Below are 22,821 nucleotides of genomic sequence, written 5' to 3' on the forward strand. Positions count from 1 at the left end.
TCCTTTTGTGGAAAGTGCAGTCGGGGATCTGTACGGATATAAATATATATATATATATATATATATAAATAAATAACCATGGTGGCAATATATATAATTTGTACATTATGGCAGTGAAAACTTGAAAGAGCACAGTTTAATGAGTCACTTGGAAAAGCTCTTGTTAAAATGACTTGCAGCACACAATGTGTGAGGGACTTCAAGGAAAGGACTTGAGACTCTTGGTGGACCATGACCAGAAGAACCTTTGGAAGTGCTGGAAGAATCAGTTGATGTCCTGCAGATTTACTCAAGTACTACCAGGTACTTGACTGCAGATACACCTGAGAGTTTCGAGGCAGCTTGTCATAAGATGAAAGACCAAGTTTGCATACTGTAAGAATTGTTCATCTGAGAGAGTTGAAAAATGAACTAAAGTTAAACTGTAAGTAACCAGAACTGATGAAAGCAAGAGAATGGTGATTTTGTTTAAAATGAAAGTGCACTCCAATTTTATTTTTGTCAAGGGAAATAAACTGTACTTGTACTAAAAAAACTGCCTGTAGTTCTTTAGTGTATTTTACTTGCTATATTGCTGGTTTCAGTGGGCACAGTTTAAATGATATATACTTAATTTCTCTGTCTGCCACTCCTACATCACAGCCTACAAGTGTAAAATATTTTAATTTAACTTAACTCGTCATCTGAAAACAGAGAATTGTTGTTATTCTCTGTTTAACCAATAAAAAATAGAGAAAGGGAGCTGTTTTTATTTTGCGAGTTAAAAGTTATATTTTTAAGCAGACAGACAAGTATGGGTTAGCACATCGAGGCCCTTCAGGAAAGAAGTATAGTGCTTCAGGAATTGATAACCATGACAGCTACTTGTACTGACTATCCCAAAGGCCACCCACCACTAAAGAAACTGAGTGAGCGTAATGAAACTGAAACCTGCTTCACTGCCTTTGAAAGATATACCACCCAGGAAGACTGAGATCAGTCAGACTGTTTAAAATCTGTCTTCTCAGCATACAACAGAAGCTCTTACAGCATATATGAACATATTGGCTGCATAGACTATTAGGAAAACAAGAAAAAAAAATCTGCTAGACAGGGTTGGTGAGTCTTCTAAACACAAGCAATGAAATTTCATAACTGGACATTTAGACCTAGTAAAACAGAAAGATCAAGATATCTGACTAATTCTGACTTTAAAATTATGAGTAGAACAAGATGTGGGCAGTAGAAGTTAAATAGACTGTATTTTAGCAGATGATGCATTCAGAAGGGCATTCCCAAGTAATTTACTTAAAATAAGTTTAGGCATTATCCCGGAGTACCAATAAATTGGTTGTACTAATTGAAATACAAGCTAATGAAACACTGCTTAAGACTATGCACCCTGAAAATAAGAATGTGTACTTATCTATGAGAACACCATAGCTGTTGGTAACTGAAATCAAAATTTTAGATGTAGGCAGAGGGGGCACATTGCTAAACATTGTTTAGTTAATAATAGAAATGCAGTCTCATTTAGTGGACACTACTATTTTTGTTTTTCTCCTCTGAATTGCATCTCACCTCTCATTTCGCAGCTGTGTTCTCCGGAGGTACACATCCTACCCTACATGGTATCTTGCCAACTGTAAAAAGTCATAACATGTTCTTGTATTCTGTGAGTTATGCTAATAGCACACAAGAAAACAGTGTGCCTATAATCAGGTATTCAGTTGTTTGTGCAAGTGTTTTAAATTATTAATCTGAACTAACAGAAATAATAGCCTATGAAGTTCCCAACACACTAACGGCAAACATACTGACAAAAAACAATTAAACATTCAAAACTAATATACTAAAATTGTATTTACTTCAGAATATTGAACCATACCATAATGAAGCTTTTCATAAATATAATTTATAGAATTATTGGTAAGCCAGAAACAAGTGACACTTGAAAACCAGTCTTTTGCTGGCAGCGGAGCCTGCAAAAATACCAATTTTGAGTTTTCCTTTTTGTGCTGTATAACGGGAATATACCCACTTTGATCATTCGGCAGTGTCGACAACCAGTGCCACATTGGTATGCTAACTTTCAGTGGCTTTGGATTCAGCAGTATATGGTAAACTCTTGAAAACTGCAAGGTTTTATCCAACTGCTATGGTATACAATTTTGGAAATCAGACAGGCTTCTGGATTACCTTAAATACGTGTAGCTTATGAAACAATGCTTTGTACATCTGAAAACATGGGCATGGCAGAAAAGTTCAGATTAACGTACTCATACTGAATGTTAACAACACGTGTTGACATTAATGCAAGAAAACCTGCTAAATGAATGACTTTGCTATGTAAACATTGTAATGCTAATGTGGTGGCATTTAAATTAATTAAAACCTGTGTTTCTTAATGATTGTGCTGCCTCTTCTTGGCAACATCATCTTCAGAACTAGCCTTTTTGTATGAATAAACATTCAATTAGAAAAAAAAAACACAGCAATTTTAGTTATGGGCATCTTTACCGTTTACTAGCCATGAGACCTGAGGTGTGGGTTTCCCCTCAACAGAGCACTGCAACACCAAATTCTGCCCTTCAGTCACTGTACAGTCCTTTAGGACACTTGTAAACACAGGTGCAACCTCTTCAACCTTGGGCTCTGCAAAGAAAACAAAAAAAACCCATCTGAGCCTGTACAGAAAACAGCTAAAACAGATGAACAAGTGCAGTGTTTCGTGTTAGTTTATAACACATCTCAAAGTCTTTCAATAAAAAGTGAAAGCTGCAACATCAAAAATTAAGCAGCACAAGCTGATAGATGAACATGGAATATACTTTAATAAAATTAATTATTTTATCCAGTATGGCTGTATAATGCCAAAAGGTATTTCAAATCCCAGAACTACAACTTCTGTTCCCTTCATGTATCTCTTCTAATAGTCCATACAATCCTACATTGCCCCATTACCTTCAATGGAAGTACATAGGCCATATCTTGCCAGTCCTGCATATCTTCACTGTGGCATTTCTCCTTCTAAGAAGAAAATAGCTCCTAGTGTTCCTGTTTCAACCTGGAGAAAGGGGAAAACAGGACTTATTCCCAATGACAACAGTGCATCAGTCAGCTATTGACCTGCAGACTAGAGCCATAGTCCCACCTATTACATCTCCTAAAAGAGGGGAATAATTAGCAACATCAGATTATAGTCAGTTCAAATTTACCCTAGTCATTGTCTCTCTTTTTATTTATTTTTACCTTTTAGGGTTTAACTCATCCCATTCATGCAGTACACAATGGACAACAGTCTCTACAACTGTGCTTCCATCCCTTACTTATAATGGATAGTAGGCGTTAAAGTCTTGTCAAGGTTATCAGTCCATCTTACCATGCACAGCAACCAAAACCACTCCTTGCCATAAATTTCCAGCATCACAGGTGTAACCTGTACTATGAGATTGGATTGAAGACCCTTCCCTAACATGGATGCCAGGCATCAAAGATCATTCTGTACTAAAGGACTGGATGGAAGACCCCTCCTCTAACATGGATATATCCAGCATTACAGGTGAAGCTTGTATTAAAGGACTGGATTGAAGACCCATCCCTAACATGGATGCCAGGCATCGCAGTTGAAACCTGTATTAAGGGATTGGATTGAGTACCCCCTCTCTTCAATGGATATACCCAACATTACAAGTGAAGCCTGTGTTAAGGGAATGGATTGAAGAACCCTCCCTAACATGGGTGCCAGGCATCACAGGTGCAGCCTGTACTAAGGGGCCATATTGAAGACCTCTCCCTAACATTTGATACCCAGCATTAAAAGTGCAGCCTGTGATAATGGACTGAAGACCCCTCCCTGTCTGGATTGAAGTCTCCTCCCTAACACGGATGCCAGGCATCACAGGTGCAGCCTGTACTAAGCGACTGGACTGAAGACTCCTCCCTAACGTGGATACAAATCATCACAAGTACAGCCTATGATAATGGATCAGATTTAAAGCTTTAGTACATTGTCAAATGGGATCATACAGATTTGCCTGAAATTGAGAAGCTGATCCTAAAAGACTCTGAAAAAACACTCTCTACAGCAGTGTCATTTGTGTACATTTGATAGATGAAGTATTCAGAGTTGCACTCACTGTTGTGTAGATTACATCAAGGTACTTTTTAAGTCCTGCCTCTAGAGCAATTAGTGATTACATACTGTTTAACATCCTCTCATAAATGGGCTCAAACTCTGTCTAGTACCACATCACAAATCACTGCATTTTCCTTGGACAGTCCACAGATTAAATGTGCCAGCTTTATTTCTGACAATCCCTGTTTGTGGAACAAATTACCCTTATACTATGTCTGGAAGCCAGTGACCACAAGAGAGATATGGCCTGTTTTTCTGATATCGAGAATAAACACAAATAAAGAGTGTTAGTTGTGAAATACTCACACATTCTCCCACATTGTTGTGAGGTATAGTAGAATAAAGGAAATGGAAATCATGTCCACTTTTAATATATCTTTCATGCTAACTTATACCAGGAACATTAATGTGATACATTCAAGATCATTAATTTTAGGAAACCTAAGGCAATATTACCGATACTAGGAAAAGCAATGCAATATATTAAGAGACTCAATGGTATCAGAATCTCTAGCAGAACACCTTTCAACCTAACTAATCTCTGCCAGGTTTACCCATGGCACTGGACTTAAGACTATTTTCCCATCTCAGCAGGTACAACTGCACAGCACACAACTGCACAGCACACTATATAACAAGTATGTTCTTACTGCATCAGTTAATCTAGAAGAGGATCCTGGGACACTTTACAGATGGATACCAGGGGTGGGGCAAGGCTTCTGGAAGTTGGAAGGAAGAATGTTGGATGAGTTGTATTAGAAAGGAAGTATGGTGCTTGGGTGGATGGGTTTCCTTGTGAAGAGTTTGGTGATGGCTCAGGTACTGATGGTTTTAATGAACAAAATTATGGAAGAATGGAAAACAGTGGGAATTATTAGGGAAGCCTGTATAGCTATACTGTAAAATGGCAAGGGAGATGTGGAGGATCCTGCAAATTACCTCTACATATCTTTGTGTAATACAGATTTAAAATTGTTTACAAGGGTAACAGCTGTAAAGCTAGAAGGTATATTGACCATGGTGGTCAAGGACACCCTGATGGAATTTGGGAAAAGAGGGATAACAGAGGATCACTAAAGGAGTTTCATAAATTTTGGTGGCATGAGTGGAAAGGGAGGAGAATGACATGGCAGGGAGAGGTTTAAAGCTATTCAAAAAGCACTGGATTCTACATGTTGTGATTTCATGCTGAGCTCTGCACATCGCAGTACAGGAGAGGGACGAGTGCCGAATGGGCTAAGAGTACTATACACTGATCCATGGATTAGAATATTGATTAGAAGAGCACTGTCAGGTATGGCTGAGGCAGGGGAAAAAATTCAGCAGAGTTGCCTGCTGTCTCCTGTCTTCTTACTGGCAATGTAGAAGTTGCTGCAAAAGGTAAAGAATGTATTAATGGAGAATAAGAAAAATAATACGAATTAGTAGTACCAATATGTTTGCTGATGAACGCCTTCTGTTAGAGTACGTGGGAAGACATTTGCCTGGAGTAGTGGTGTTTTTTGCAGAATTTCTGGAAAAATCGGTTTCAGTATTCATCATCAACGGTTCTGACAGTCCGGAGCCCTTGCTGCAATGTAATGTTCTACTCTTCCCCATCGTACAGCTTACTTACCCAATCATTAATCCTTATACCCTCTCCTCATCTTACCCCAATTTTATCATCTCTACCCTTCTGCAAACTCTTTTGTTCTCATTCCATTGCCCCATCACTGATCTCACGCAACCTTCCTTAGTTAATGCACTTTCTCAGAAGGGACCTTACCTTCACTCATCTTTCAACCTATTTTATAGTGGTCAAAACATTGTATAATTTTACAATTTCTTCTCATATGTTTAAATTATTTTTCTTTTTTCTGCAGTGTTTCTTTGTCACACCCAAACTGAGCCAGAAATTGGTTACTTTGAATCACTGATCTATTCACATTAACACAATGGATAGAAATCAGGAAAGGGATTTCAGGAAAAAGACACGGGTGCATGATGAATACATGGACAAGGTGGGTAATTTTATAGGAAGCTAGTGCACAGATAATGAGGATGATGGCGCTTCCTCTAGTTTTACATTTACTTGGGCAGCTAACCACAGAACTACAAGATGGAAGCACTACAGACAAATGGAGGCTATGTGGAACTTTTACACCAAGGGGGAGAGGGGTAGGATTGCTAGTTGTAAGTTTAGGTTGTGTAAGCAATTTGGGGCGGTTGTGATGTACTGGGTTTTAGAAGCAGTGTAGCAAGGGTCAATGCAGCACAGAGGTTAAGATTGTTCAAGTATGAAGTTAGGAAATGGTGTAAATGGGTGTTAGAAGGCAACAACTTCTGAATCAGCCTAGTTCTGAACAGCAAAGAGTGCTACAGACAGGGCAACTGGTAGGTGGATGGGGATAGATGCACAGATGAGGATGTGACAAAAAATTCACTCTCAGGAGACTGATAAGCAAGACAGGAGCATGAATGTGGTTAATCCCTTTAAAAAGGGGGCAGGATTGAACATACAGCAGATAATGCAGGATTAATGAGGAGATGTTTTACTATTTTAAAGAACTCCATCATCAACAATGATGGATTATACTCCTCATAGACCTGGAGCAGAACGTTATCAGTGCTGCATTTATTTGACATGATAGGACTCTGGAATTTCAGATTAAATTGGGAATGGGGCAACTGAAACCAGCTAGGTCTGTTCTAAAGATAGGGAATGGAGCAGTACCTCCATCAGCCCTTTTACTAATTCAGCCCTGATCAGCAGTAGGGGAGCATTACGCAAGGCTTGTTTATTGTACGATGGTGTTCTTAGCAGACATCGAGGGTTAAAGAAAAGCAACAGTGCTGGGGGGGGGTGTGAATGGTAGGAAGGCAGTGGAATCCCTTAGCTAAAAGGTTGAGTAAGGAAAGTACAAAACTGCAATGTATGTGGCATGGAAGAAAACTTAAAAAGTTGCAATGAAGCTGAGAGTTTTAAGTCCTTTGTATGACTTCTTCTTCCGGCTTTTCCCGGTTAGGGGTCGCCACAGCAGATCACCTGTCCACTCATGATTGGCAGTGGAGGTTTACGGTGCTGAGTTGCCAGCCCGGCGCCCAACCTTCCACAGAAGGCGCACACATGCACGCACTCACACCTAGGGCCAATTTAGAGTGTCCAATCCACCTACAGCATGTCTTTGGGATGTGGGAGGAAACCGGAGCACCTGGAGGACACCCACGCGACCACAGGGAGGACATGCAGACTCCGCACAGAAGGCACCCCAGCCGACAATTGAACCGGAGAACCTCTTGCTGTGAGGCAGCAATGCTAACCACTGCACCACCACAGCTGCCCAAGTCCTTTGTATGACTTAAAGAAAAAAAATGTTGCACAGATGGTGTAGGACTCTGCAAAAGCTGAAAAGGAAATTATGGTGGGGGGGGGCAATATGCTGGAGAGCTGAGGAAGTGAAGACAGACAACTTACATATTCCACAGGGGGTGCCCCAGAGATGCAAGGCATTTGGAGGGGCTGAGAAGCATATGGAATAAATACAAGGAGGAGATGTACAGAGTACATGGAGCACTTTGGGTATTGACAGTAGAAATATAAGGAAAATTTGGAGGAGAGAGAAGAAATGCAGCTTGTAGAAGAACTGCTGAAAGAATATATAGCACAGGCGGGAAAGATATTTTGTGGATGTAATGTAGGAACAGGGGAATAAGAGAGAGTAGGTGAGGAAGTCAGTTGAGGGATTAGGCAGATCAAAGTTAGGGGGGGACATTAAAGTGTAAATGAGCCATGGACATAAGGAGGGAAGTGAGCAAGAGGGGGATAGGATGGGTGGATATAGAAGTAACAATGAGATGAGGAGATAAGGGGGAACTGATCTCAGGAATAACTGTGCATCAATGAAGGCAAAATAGAGTTTAGTCTCCTGGGTGTTGAGATATGAGAATGGAAGAAATGAGGAAGGAGGGGTGCACTGAAATATATGGGGACGACGCTAGGCTCCCACTATGGGCAGAATCTGAGAGTGCGCAGATGGAATGGTTGGGATGAAGAGCTTATGGTACTAAAATGACTGGGATAACAGAAGGTTAGGGACAGTGAACCAGGGAAGCAATTTTGGGAGTGATATAATAAGTTCATTGGGGACATGTCTGTAGGGCAGAGTGGGCTAATTATTTTTGTATTTAAAATATTTACTTTTAAGGATATACATTTTCTGATGTGAATTTTTATGCTGAATGTGAATTGCAAAGGATAATAAAAAGGATTAAGAAAAAATATCTTGTTAACCTCAATATACCTGGTATGTTATACCCACACTTTCACTAATGTCTCTAAAACCTAACAAAATATCACTATATTAATTGGGTATGACTAATGTACAAGTAAACCCTGGCTATTTGGGTCATTTTTTAGAACGTGTTAATTTTACTGATACTTCAACATACTTTAATCAAAGCATCTATTACTTTAAGAAGCACTTTAAAGAAGGTTCACAGCAGAGGTATCCTTGCATTTAACAGTATGTGAAAAAGTAAATGCATCTCTAGCTAAAAAGTGAAGCTAGCTTATTATACACAGCCCAGATTACCAAAGAACACAAAGTTAAATACCAGCAGGTAAAAATATACTTCCAGATGCTGGTCTTGGAGGGGGCGTGAGGCACTGGAGATCAAAATGCCAATATCTGCTGGATAATAGAAGATGCAAGGCAGTTCCAGAAAAAATATTTATTCCTGTTTTGTTGATTGTTCTAAAGCCTTTGACTGTATGGAGTGTGGCAAGTTCTTAGAGAAATGGGGATATTGAGTCACCTCATTTGCCTCTTGACAGAATGTATGTGCAGAACAAGAAGAAACGGCTAGAATATGGATATGATCAAATGGTTTGAGACAGACAGGAATATGACAAAGTTATGTATTATCACCATATTTAATTTATATTCTCAATATATCACGTGAAACAAAGGGTTAGATGAATCAGGTGCTCAGATCTAAATTGCAAGGAGATATATTAACAAAGACATGCAGATGATACCACACTAATCGCTGAAAGTGAAGAATAAACAGCCAGTTGATGATGGTGAAAGCAGCATGCACAAACAGTGGCTTGCTGCTGAATATCAAAAAACTAAAATGATGTCATCTAGCAGTACTACTTCTTTGCAATTATAATGGGAAGATGTGCAGACAGTGACAGTGTTTATTTCCTGGGCTGAAACATCTCTGCAGGTCATGACGACAGTCACATAAGGAAAGTTGTGACAAATCTGGGGTAACCATTTGAAATGTTGGGAACTGCTAGAAAGAGTCCCAAAATCCCAAGACTGAATGGCTGAAAGATCGGACTTGTACATACCAAGTCCAAGATGCCATTTCTTGGAAAATTCCCTTTTCTCGGAGGTATGACATCATAGAGTTGGCATAGAGAAGTTCAGGGGGTGTGAGAGAGTGCAGGGGGGACTGGCTTTCCACTACAAAAAGAAGTTTTAAGGAGAAGACAGAGATTTTCAAGATTAGCTTTTTTCCCCAAGTTTTTGGTCTTTTTTTTTTTTCAGCTTTTCTGCACTCGGCATTTCGAGTGCCAACATTTCCATAAGGAGCCCAAATCTGGATAAAATGTTAAATAGCAAAGACATCTGATTGTCAACAAAGGTCTACACACTTGCTATGTTTTTTTTTTACTAATAACATATAGTTGTGAGTGTTGGAGCCCAATTTAAAGTCCGTGCACTAGAAAACCAGTGCTCTTTGAACTGTATTTAAAGGAAACTTTTAAGCAATCCTGTGGCTGCAGAAGATCATATTAGTCAATACTTCATGAGAGTAACCCAGATGGCTCGCTGGAAGTTCCAACAGTAATTCAAACAAACACTTTGGCCATGTAATGTGAAGACCGGATTTAGTATAGAAGATAATGATGCTGGGAAAGATTAACAACAAAAGAATAAAGGTGAGGCTAAGGTTAAGATGGATTACTGAAGTAATTAATATAAATTTGCATGAACTTGAAGAAACAATTGCTGACATGCATTCCTGCTGTGTTAATGTCTTTGACATACTAAAGAATCAGATTAAATAGCAAAGTTCTACAAAAAGAAACTATCCTCTCAAAAATGAAGGGAAAACAAAACATAGTTGTGATGGAGCTTTCAAGTTAAGAGACTTGATAGAATACATTGGACAACACTGCCTAACTTGATTTCTTCATCCTAATGAGGGGTACAGGTAAATGCCAGAGAGGAGGGAGTAGACTTAATGAGGGTGTTACACAAAAGAGACCAAATGGAATTAATGAGGACCAAATTAAAATATACAGAGTTGTAAAAGGTTAAGGAAAACAGAGCCAAAAAAGGGTCGATATTTTTGAGATAAATGTCAGCAGAGAAGATAAGTGGCAGCCATATTAGGTGAGGATACTAAAGCAGTGAGACTATAATGTGACTGCCTATATGTCACCAAGTCATAGTTAATACATGAATGCTCCGATACATCACAGTATACCCCAACCATATCCAACTTCTTCCCCGGTGTTTAATCTTTTATTCCTACCAGCCAGTCTTAACCTTATATCTCGACATAAGTCATACTTTAGAAATAGTACTAGCCAAGTTCAAAGCCTAGGTTTTGTTGTCATGATGTAAAAAAATTGTATTTTCTTATGTATACTACATTCTGTTTACTTTATACTTTATTGATTACTGTGATTCGTGCATTAAAATTTACTGTTACTCATGGAGCTTTTCTCCCCAGGCCTCTGCTGAAAAAGGACCTGTGTCCAGTCAGACTTTTCCAGTAAACAAATGTTAAATAAAATAAATAAAGTAAATACAATAATTTCCAAGGTTATGGCTGTCAGTATGAGATGTAAGTTTAGATTACACAGCGTTGGAGACTACCTTCAGAAAGCATAAACACAGTAATATGTCAGAAATTAGGAATCGAAGCAGACCATACTGTAAAGTATCTGACAGCAGCTACCTATTCACAAATCACAGTGAAGATTTAAATCAATTAGCCTGCCCCACAGTTTCTGTGTCAACTGTTACACAATGAGAAAAAGTCAACACTTGATTCCAAAGTTATACAATATGGTGGGAGTACAGAAAGATCCCTGCAGAGACACCAGGTTTTTGTGAGGCTATGCGGCTTGTTATAAAATCTGTATCCTCAAGAATAAAGCATACCACAGACAGAATATGTACTCATCTTACAAAATACAAGGCAACCCAAGCGTCTATTTTATAAGTGATCATTTTAAGAATGGTGACAGATGTCAGAGACAAAATAAAATGATACACACAGTTATGATGCAACTTTATTATTATGCTCTCCAGCCAAAATAACTTACTTTTGACATTCAGTGTGCAGCTGCTGGAAACCTGCCCCCGACTGTTGATGGCTGTGCAGGTGTAAGATCCACCATCTGTTAGATGGACGTTGGTAAGAGACAAGCAATGGAGGTCACCTTCTTCATATATCTGAACATTTTCTCTTTCTTTCAGAGGAACTCCACCTTTCAGCCATGCAATATCTGGTTTTGGGTACCCTGAAACTGCATTTTGCATGACATTGTGAGTTACAATCATGTAAGATAAGCTACTTAATTCTGTGTCTATGACTGTGGCTAATGAACTTTATCTTTGCTTGATCATGCTACATAAAAAATGACAATATGAAACAACTGACCATAAACAGATTATCACAATTATACCGTCAAGACTCTGGTGATTCCAAAGCACAGTGATTGCTTCTCAAACAGGGTAACTAAATAAAACCTGTTGGTGGCACAGCACGAAGCATCAGAGACTAACCATGTGCAACTAACAGTGGGTAAACCTGCCTTCCAGTTTATAGCCTGCTACAGACCACCCTCCCAAACCCAGGAACCCCACTCGGCCTTCCTGAGAACACTGGAAAATATGAAGGTCTCTCCAAACACCATTATATTGGGCGACTTCAACTACCCAAACATAGACTGGGAGCATTACTCTAGCTCCAACACCCTAGCCCAAAGGTTCCTAGAAATCATAAACTCAAATGTTATGGAACAACTTGTTACCACTCCCACAAGAGAGGAAAACATACTGGACCTGATCATCACCAACATGGGGACTCTATGCTCCAGACCAGAAGTGTATCCCTCACTGGTAAGATCAGACCATAAACTAATCCAACTGGATATTCACATCCCGACCCCACCCCCTGCTCAGAAAACCACAGTGAAAAACTTCTCTAAAGCAAATTTCACACTCCTCAAAACCGAGGTGGAATCCTTCAAAGCCCCCGGGCCTGTGGAAAATACGGCCCAGACTGCAGAATCCTTTATAAATGCATTCTATGAACACCTTCAGGAATGCATGGATCATGCAATCCCAAATAAAACCAAGACCCAATCCTCCAAAGGCAGGCGTCCTGTCTGGTGGACCCCAGCCATAAACAAACTATACAACAGAAGGAGGAAGCTACTACATGATAGAGCAAAATCCCAAAAAGGGAAGGCATCTCTGATCAGTATTAACAAAAAACTACGGGCACTCATAAAATTGTCTAAGGCCAGCTTCGAGAGAAAAATTGCACAGGACACTAAGGATAATCACAAGGCTTTCTTTAGTTATGTTAGGAACCTGGGTGGGAATTCCCAGATATGCTCAGAATTAGTCCAAAATGACAAAAATACACCAAACCCACAGACATTGCCAACATCCTAGCTGACAGGTTCAGTGCAAACTTCTCCCCTCCCACCAAAGGGCAAATATCTATCCCAGCAGAGTGCTGCCCCCCTGACATCTCAGATGCTCAGGTAAGAGCCGCCCTCTCCAAAGCAAAAAACATAGCATCAATGGGACCAGACGGTGTCCCGGGCTGCGTCCTACATGAACTCCAAGAAGAGCTAAACCCAAACATAAAACTACTGTTCAATCTCAGCCTTACTACAGGATACGTACCCAAAGAGTAGCGTACAGCAACAGTGGTCCCTTTCCACAAAGGTGGTGTCTCAACGGACCCTGGAAACTATCGCCCCATAAGCCTGACTAGCTTGGTCTGCAAAGCTATGGAAAGGATCATCATGGACCTCATAAATAAAAATATTGGGGACCTACAGACACTGGATCCTACCCAGTTCGGCTTTGTTAAGGGCAGATCCTGCCTCTTAAACCTGGTCGACTTCTTTGAAACCGTCACCAAGGCCATTGACGAAGGGAAGGTGGTCCACACAGCCTACCTGGACCTCGCAAAAGCCTTCGATACAATACCCCACTTGGACATTATAGATAAGCTCACCAGCTTAAATATAAACCCCTATGTCACTAGATGGGTTGCAAACTGGCTCAAGGACAGAATCCACATGGTTAGAATTGCTGGAGTCATGTCAGACTCCAAACCAGTTACAAGTGGCGTCCCACAAGGCTCAGTCCTGGGACCTCTCTTGTTCGGTAGATACAGGCCAACACAGAAGGACTGTGGCTGACCAAGTTCGCAGATGACTGCAAACTGGGCACCATAATCGACTCTCCAGCCGACACAAGCATCCTCCAAAAGGGCCTCATAGAAACAGACAACTGGTGCCAGAGCCATGGCCTCAAGCTAAACGCCAAAAAGTGTATAGTCATCCCCTTTGGCAAAAACAAAGTGCCCACAAATTACCACATAGGTGGTAATCCATTAAGTACAGAAGAAGTAATTAGGGACCTGGGGACCCAAGTTGATAGCAATCTCTCATTTGATAACCACGTGGCCAAAGTGGTTAGAAAAACATTTTATACAGCCCACCTAATCATGAAGGGATTCACATCTAGATCAGGAGAGGTCATCGTGCCTCTTTACTCATCCCTCATCAGACCCATAATCGAGTACAATGCCCCTTTTGGGATGTACCTTACCAAACACCTGCAGCAACTGGAAAGACCCCAAAAGTACCTCACCAAGAGGATCAAAGGGCTCAAACAGATGCCATATGCTGCCCGGTTAAAGAAACTCCAGCTCTACTCAGTGGCATACCGCCTGCTCAGAGGCGATCTGTGCCTGATGTATAAAGCCATGTCCAACCCGGAATTAAGGGACATGCTGCACCTCAAAAAATCCAAATCCCATCGAGCTACGCGCTCGAGAGACTTGAACCTCAGCACTGAAATAAATAGGACATGCTGTGGGGACAGATTCATAACCCTGAGGCTCCCTTCACTCTGGAATAAAATCCCAGTCCAGGTTAGGCAGAGTCCCTCATTGACTCTCTTCAAGAGGAATCTTGATGAGTGGATGGGAGATTGTAGTTTTACCCCAGGTATCACTTCTGTGTCACTGTTAGACAGAGGCACAGTATACTAACCTCGAAAAAGAGCATAGGAAAATTAATTTAAAATGGGTGGCGAAAGCCAAACATACTCTGGCTAGGCTTATAAATACCCTAGGGCAGATAGCCTAGTATGAACCTATGACCCTAAGTATACTTAGAAATTACATTTAGGTATACAAAAGTGACTTCACAAAGCAAGATTCTGATATGTGTGTGTGTGTGTGTGTGTGTGTGTGTGTGTGTGTGTGTGTGTGTGTGTGTGTGTGTGTGTGTGTGTGTGTGTGTGTATACATGCTTATCTACTTGAGATTGAGATTACTGAAATCTCAGTAGACTGACATTCAGAACACCGATCCGAAAAGCACAAAGTTTCACATAAGTGAAACTTCACATTACCGAACTCAGAATGCCCAACACTCCAAGCTGATACATGCCAAAAGTGGTACTGTATTCAGTGAGTTGCCTAATGACAGCAACCTTGTGCCCCCAAACCCCCTCCTACTTAAAGATGCCAACTCTGAGATCGCACTACAACGTGCACGAGAGGATCTCCTGTTCCGCTCAGCTTGGAGTGTGGGGCATTCGGAGGTCGGTAATGAAGTTTCGTTGATATGAAACTTCATGCTTTTCAGCTCGGTGTTCTGAATGTCGGACTATTGAGATTTCAGTAATCTCAAGTAAACCAATACACACACACACACACACATATATATATATATATATATATATATATATATATATATATAGCGAGAGAGAGAGAGAGAGAGAGAAACAGAGTAGTAGATGTCCCTCTCTTCACTGTTAAATTATTCTTCACCTTAGGGATCTCCTGCCAATTAAATGTCCAGCCAGTATACCAAAGCCTTTAGATCCCGAATTCACCGTACATCACACATATGCTCACCGTATAGGGCATAAGGCATAAAGGTCATGTACAGTCACAGTTACCCAGGAATGAATTGTCCCAGGAGAGAACTGTATCCATAGGACAAAGGAAACTATGTATATGTAGAAGGGAATAAACACAGGTGCCAAAAGGGGGACCCTCAGCCAGGATGGTAATCAAATTAAAGCCTAAAAGAAAAAGGGGGATGGAGGGAGGGAGTGAATACTACAACAGTGAAGAGAAGGTCATCTACTGTCATGCTAAGATTTTACACAACTGCACTATGTCCTTCCATATCACTACTGCAGTATTCTTCACCTTAGGGAAGAGTACAAAAGCTCAAGGCAAGGATTGGGAGGAGGATGGCTGGAAGGAGCCCTCAACAAATCTATGCAGGATGGCCTTAGGAAAACCTGTCCAGGTCCTAGAAACCATATATTTACTTATAATTTATAATACACAGTAAAAAATATGCACTGAAGACCAAGTAGCAGCTCCAATGATGGAATTTACTCCAAATCTTTGAAGAAAGCACAAGAAGAGGCAACAGCCCTAGTAGAATGAGCCTTAACAGAAGTAAACAGACTAGCCATGAAAAGAAGAACAAAAGGAAATGCCCTTAGACATCCAGGAGAAGTTGGTTTACTGAAGCGCAGCCAAACACAATGCCCTGGGATGAAAGGAATCAAAAAGCTGGTCAAACTTATGAATGGCCTTAGCTTCAAATAATACCTGCCCTGTTTTTGCAAATCCAAGGTATGCAGGACCTTCTCACTAGCAGACCAAGTAGAAGGAAAAAAAAAAGAATGGAGTTGTACTGCCTGATTCAAGGGCAGCTCATTAAAACCTTGGGTATAAAAGGAGGATTGGTATGAATAAACACCGTGTCCATGTGAATAACAAAAAAGAAGGAATGGCCACAACAGCCTGAAGTTCAGAAACCCTCTAAGCAGAAGTAAGAGCAAGCAATAAGACAGTCTTTCCAGGTACAGTGTTGCAGACAACCTGAAACTGCATGCTCAAAAGGAGACTGGGTCAATTTTTCCAAAATAAAACTAAGGTCCAAAGGAGGAAGAACAGTTCTCCTTGGGGGGCCTAAAATGAAGATGCTTTTAAGAAACTGTTTGACCTCAAAGCGAGAAGCTAAAGGAGGATCCAAGTGTAAACAGGCAGAAACAGTTGACAAATGGGCCTTTACAGATGAACAGGCAAAGCCAGAATGGAGCAACTCACACAAGTAGAACAGGACCAGAGGGATCCCACTGAAAAAGGGTCCTGGCTATGAGCTTGCCACCAGAAGAAAATCTCTGCCATTTGGACATACAAGACTTTCCGGTGGCAGGTTTTCTTACCTCCTGTAAAACTCTGAGCATGTCCTCAGAAAAGAGGTGCCTAATAGGGATCAAAACCCTATCACCTACAGTGTCAATTAAAATGTGGACAAGTGAGGATGGATGAGTGACCCCTTGTCCTGTGTGAGGAGGTCCAACCAGTGAGGTAACTTGTGGTGACTGCCCCTGGTCAGATGCATTAAGATGGGGAGCCAGTGCTGTCTTAGTCAAAAGGGAGTCACTAGAGCAATGGTTCATAGATTAGTAGCACTGCCAGGTTAAAATTCATATCATACCTTCCGGCCTCAGTTACCGGATCGCAGTACAAAGGGCGGAGGTGTATCCATATTCATCAAGGATACCCATATCTCCAGGTTAGTAGCGCAGCATGATGACCCAGAGATCATCCACGCACAACTATCAGCAGGCAAAACCACATTTCAAGTCATAGCCGGTTATAGATCGCCCACCATGTCCCAAGATGCTCACTCTGCATTCCTTGAGACATTGGAAAATATAAAGGTCCTACCCAACACCATAATCTTGGGTGATTTCAACTACCCTGGTATAGACTGGGCGAACTACCAATGTTCCAACTCCTATGCTCAGCGATTTATAGAATTTATAAATTCAAATGCCCTTGAACAACTAATATGTTCCCCAACTAGAGGGGACAACATATTGGATTTCTTCTTCTTCTTTCGGCTTTTTCCCGGTTAGGGGTCGCCACAGCGGATCACCTTGTCCGCACATTGAATGGCAGTGGAGTTTTACGGTGTCGAAGCTTGCCAGCCCGCAACCTTCCACAGAAGGCACACTTCCACCTGCAGCATGTCTTTGGGATGTGGGAGGAAACCGAGCACGAGGAGGGAACCCCACTCCACAGGGAGGAGGACACATGCAGACTCCACCCCAGCACCACCCCGAGAGAGGATCGAACCGGAGAACCTCTTGCTGTGAGGCGGCAATGCTAACCACTGCACCACCGTGGCCGCCCTGGACAACATATTGGATTTAATCATCACAAATATGGGCGCCCATTGTACCACACCCATTATCACTCCCCTCCTTGGTCAGATCCAACCAAAAACTGATAACCCTGGACATCCTCACCCTTCCACCTCCCCCAGTCAAAGAAACCATAGTCAAAAACCTTTCCAAAGCAAACTTCAAACCACTTGCATCCGAAGTGGAAAACTTCACTATTCCCTTGTAGAAGGATAATGATATCCAGGATGCGGAATCCTACACCAAGGCACTCTATATGCATCTTCAGGATTGCATGGACCGTGCTATCCCAAATAAAACCAAGACTCCTTCCTCAAGCAAGAAGAAACCAGTCTGGTGGACCCCGGCCATAAGCAAACTTTACAAAAAAAGGCCAAATCTCAAGTAGAAAAATCATCCCTGATCAGCATTAGTAAGAAATTGAAGGCCCTCATCAAGTCAACTAAAGCTAATTTTGAAAAGAAAGTTGCCAAGGATAACCATAAATGGCCTTCTATGGCTACGTCAAAAACCTAAATGGCAATTGCTCAGGTCTGTTCTGAGCTAGTACAAAATGGAACAAAATACACTGACCCTTCTGACATTGCCAACAGGTTCAGTGCAAATTCCCCCCCCCCCACCACCACCTACAGGGCCTATTATCATTCCAGGGGATTGTGTAAGTCCAATTATTACCGATATGTTGGTTAACAAGGCTCAATCTAAAGCTAAACACACTGCCTCCATGGGACCAGATGGTGTCCCAGGCTGTGTCATACGTGAGCTCCAAAAGGAATTAACCCCACATCTTAATACCCTGTTCAGTCTCAGCCTCTCCACAGGATATGTGCCCATAGAATGGCGCACAGCAACGATGGTCCCGCTACACAAGGGTGGGGCCACAACTGACCCTGGGAACTACCGACCAATAAGCCTGACCAGTCTGATCTGTAAGGCTATGGAGTGAATCATTATGGAACTCATAAATGGAGAGATTGGGAACCTCCAGTCACTGGACTCCACACAGTTCGGCTTCGTCAAGGGCAGATCATGCCTCCTGAACCTGGTGGATTTCTTTGAGACAGTTACTCAGGCTATAGATAAGGGAAAGAAGGTACACACGGCTTACCTTGACCTTGCTAAAGCATTTGACACCATTCCCCATTCTGGTATTATTGATAAGCTCACCAGCCTGGGCATAAACCCTTACGTCACAAGATGGATCACAAACTGGCTCTCAGACAGATCCAATAAAGTAAGAGTAACAGGATCTATGTCCGAATCCAGAATCCAGACCAGTAACGAGTGGTGTGCCTCAGGGCTCTGTCCTGGGGCCCCTCCTGTTTGGCATATACTTCTCAGAAGTACAGGCAAGCACAGAAGGGCTGTGGCTGAATGAGTTTGTGGGCGACTGCAAACTGGGTGCTATAACAGAGTCGCCAGCCGACATGGAGATCCTCCAGAAGGGCCTAAATTAGACTGATGCATGGTGTCAAAGCCATGGTTTCAAGCTAAATGCAAAAAAATGCGTAGTAATCCCCTTTGGAAAAAACAGAGTACCTGCAAACTACAACATAGAAGGTAATCCTCTGAAATCTGAAGAAGAAATAAGGGATCTAGGGACCCAAGTAGATAGTCAGCTTTCCTTTGATAACCATGTTGCCAAAGTGGTTAGAAAATCCTTCTATGTGACCCATCTGATCATGAAAGGGTTCGCATCAAGATCTAAGGATGTAATGGTGCCCCTCTACTCTTCCCTCATCAGACCCATTATTGAGTACAATGCACTAATTGGAATGTACCTGGCTAGACATCTCCAGCAGCTGGAGAGACCACAGAGGTACCTAACCAAGAGGATTACTAGCCTCAAACAGTTGCCCTATGCAGCACGATTGAAAAAGCTAAGACTGTTCTCTGTTGCATACCACTTTCTCAGAGGCGATCTCTGTCTAACATACAGAGCCATGTCCAACCCAGAATTGTTGAACATGCTCCATCTTAGCAAAACCAAATCTACTTGAGCTACATGCTCTAGGGATATAAACCTCAACACAACAATGAATAGAACATGCTGGAGGGATAGATTCCCTTCGCAGAGACTTCCCTTACTATGGAACAGGGTCCTGATCTACATAAGACAGAGCCCCTCACTATCACTCTTCAAGAGGAACCTTGATGAGTGGGTGGGTAACAGAAACTTCACACCGGGGATCACATCAACAGCACTACTAGATAGGGGCCAAGGGTACTAGCTGCTAGTACAAGGGTCTAGGGAACCTCTAAAGGGGCGATGAATACCGCACAACATGGCTGGGCTAATATATGCCTTCGGGCAGATAGCTCAGTACCAACCTATGAACCTAGTACTAAGCTAACTGCCCTAGTGAGGCATTTTAAGCCTAGCCAATTATCCCTTGTGAGACTCAAACCCTGCACCTTGTGTTTGTAAGGCAAACACCTTAACCATTAGGCCACCCTCCCAACCCAGACTAAAACTAAATGCCAAGAAATGCATAATAGTTTCCTGCGTGACGGCTTCCACCCCTGGTAACTATCATACTGACAACACACCCCTTAGAGTTGACCCAGTAGTCAGAGACTTAGGGACACACACAGATAGTAATTTAGCCTTTGACCATCTCATGCCTACAGTAGTGAGGAAATCCTTCTATGTTGCGCTACTTATAAACAAAGGTATGGCATCTAAGTCCAAGGAAGTCATTGTTCCACTGTATTCGGCATTCATCAGACCTGTCATTGAGTACAATGCCCCCTTTGGTATGTACAGTGGATATAAAAATTGTACACATCCCTGTTAAAATGCCAGGTTTTGGTGATATAAAAAAAATGAGACTGCAATACATCATTTGAAAACTTTTCCCACCTTTAATGTGACCTATATCCTGTACAATTCAATTGAAAAACAAACAAATCTGTTAGGGGGAAAAATATAAAAAAAAATAAAAAACATACAATAAAGCTGGTTGCAAAGGGCATCCGGCGTAAAAATTCTGCCACATAACTTATGGCGCGAAAATTTCAGATTTCCATACCGGACCAGTCGAGGCCTGGGTTAACAACGACCGCCACCAGTACTGTTAGCCAACAGGGTGCTGGCGCAAATTGGGCTACTGTTGGCCGAAGGAGAAGAGGAGGGCGAAGACATGCCCGAAGGCAGGAAGAGAGGAGGAAGGTTAGGAGTGTAGTAGTAAGGGTAGGAACTTTGAATGTTGGCAGTATGACTGGTATAGGAAGAGAGCTAGCTGATATGATGGAGAGAAGGAAGGTTGATATATTGTGCATGCAAGAGACCAGATGGAAGGGAAGTAAGTCCAGGTGTTTAGGAAACGTGTTCAAATTGTTCTATCATGGTGTGGATGGCAGGAGAAATGGGGTAGGGGTTATACTAAAGGAACAATATGCCAAGAGTGTTTTAGACGTGAAGAGAGTGTCTGACAGAGTGATGTTTATGAGGCTCGAAATTGATGATGTTATGATGAATGTTGTTAGTGCACATGCTCCACAAGTTGAGTGTGCGATGGATGAGAAAGATAAATTTTGGAGTGAGTTGGATGAAGTTGTGGTGAGTGTACCCAAGGGTGAGAGACTAGTGATTGGAGTGGACTTTAATGGGCATGTTGGTGAAGTGAACAGAGGGGATGAGGAAGTGATGGGTAGGTATAGTGTTAAGGAGAGGAATGCAGAAGGTCAGATGATTGAGGATTTTGCGAAAAGGATGGACATGGCTGTGGTGAATACGTATTTTAAGAAGAGGGAGGAGCACAGGGTGACGTACAAGAGTGGAGGAAGATGCACATAGGTGGATTATATCCTATGTAGGAGGGCCAGTCTGAAGGAGATTGGAGACTGTAAAGTGGTGGCAGGGAAAAGTGTAGTTAAGCAGCATAGAATGGTGGTCTGTAGGATGACGTTGGTGATCAAGAAGAGGAGTGTGAAAGCAGTGCCAAGGATTAAATGGTGGAAGTTAAAAAAGGGTGATTGTGAAGTGGAGTTTAGGGAAGAGTTAAGACAGGCAATGGAAGGCAGTGGAAAGTTACCGAATAGCTGGGTAACTACAGCAGAACTAGTAAGGGAGACTGCTAGAAAGGTGTTTGGTGTGACATCTGGAGAGAGGAAGGAGGACAAGGAGACCTGGTGGTGGAATGAGGAATTACAGGAGAGTATACAGAGGAAGAGGCTGGCGAAGAAGAAGTGGGATTATCAAAGAGATGAAGAAAGTAGACATGAGTATAAGGAGATGAGGGGCATGGCAAAGAGAGAGGTGGCGAAAGCTAAGGATAAGGCATATGGAGAGTTGTATGAGAGATTGGACACTAAAGAGGGAGAAAAGGATCTAGACCAATTGGCTAGACAGAGGGACAGAGCTGGGAAAGATGTGCAGCAAGTAAGGGTGATAAAGGATAGTGAGGGAAAGGTACTCACAAGAGAGGAGAGTGTGTTGAGTAGATGGAAAGAGTATTTTGAGAGGCTGATGAATGAAGAGAATGAGAGAGAGAGAAGGTTGGATGATGTGGGGATAGTGAAACAGATTAGCAAGGAGGAAGTAAGGACAGCTATGAATAGGATGAAGAATGGAAAGGCTGTTGGCCCAGATGACATTCCAATGGAAGCATGGAGGTGCTTAGGAGAAATGGCAGTGGAATTTTTAACTAGATTGTTTAATGAAATTTTGGAAAGTCAGAGGATGCCTGAGGAGTGGAGAAAAAGTGTTTTGGTACCTATCTTTAAGAATAAGGGTGATGTGCAGAGCTGCAGTAACTACAGAGGGATAAAATTGATCAATCACAGCTTGAAGTTATGGGAGAGAGTAGTAGAAGCTAGGTTAAGAAGGGAGGTGATGATTAGTGATCAGCAGTATGGTTTCATGCCAGGAAAGAGCACTACAGATGCGATGTTTGCTCTGAGAGTGTTACTGGAGAAATACAGAGAAGGTCAGAAGGAGTTGCATTGTGTCTTTGCAGACTTGGAGAAAGCATATGAAAGGGTGCCTAGAGAAGAGTTGTGGTATTGTATGAGGAAGTCGGGAGTGGCAGAGAAGTATGTAAGAGTGGTACAGGATATGTACGAGGGTAGTGTGACAGTGGTGAGGACTGCAGTGGTAGTGACAGATCGGTTTAAGGTGGAGGTGGGATTACATCAAGGATCAGCTCTGAGTCCTTTCTTATTTGCAGTGGTGATGGACAGGTTGACAGATGAGATCAGA

General features: G+C 41.9%; 1 protein-coding gene across 2 annotated transcripts in view; it reads right to left on the reverse strand.

The window, feature by feature from the left end:
* Positions 1–22,821, reverse strand: part of MYLK (myosin light chain kinase) — a 2,381,262-nt gene that overhangs the window by 1,257,777 nt on the left and 1,100,664 nt on the right. For both annotated transcript variants that reach the window (XM_044074915.1, XM_044074916.1), the window contains exons 9-10: positions 11,448–11,651; positions 2,500–2,634 (exon numbers count right to left, since the gene is read on the reverse strand). In XM_044074915.1, the coding sequence (XP_043930850.1) occupies positions 2,500–2,634; positions 11,448–11,651 (339 nt within the window). The remainder of the gene's footprint in view (positions 1–2,499; positions 2,635–11,447; positions 11,652–22,821) is intronic.

Source organism: Protopterus annectens, chromosome 6.part0 (genome assembly GCF_019279795.1).
Source record: "Protopterus annectens isolate FY-2018-M chromosome 6.part0, PAN1.0, whole genome shotgun sequence".
In the NCBI taxonomy this organism is placed as follows: Eukaryota; Metazoa; Chordata; order Ceratodontiformes; family Protopteridae; genus Protopterus; species Protopterus annectens.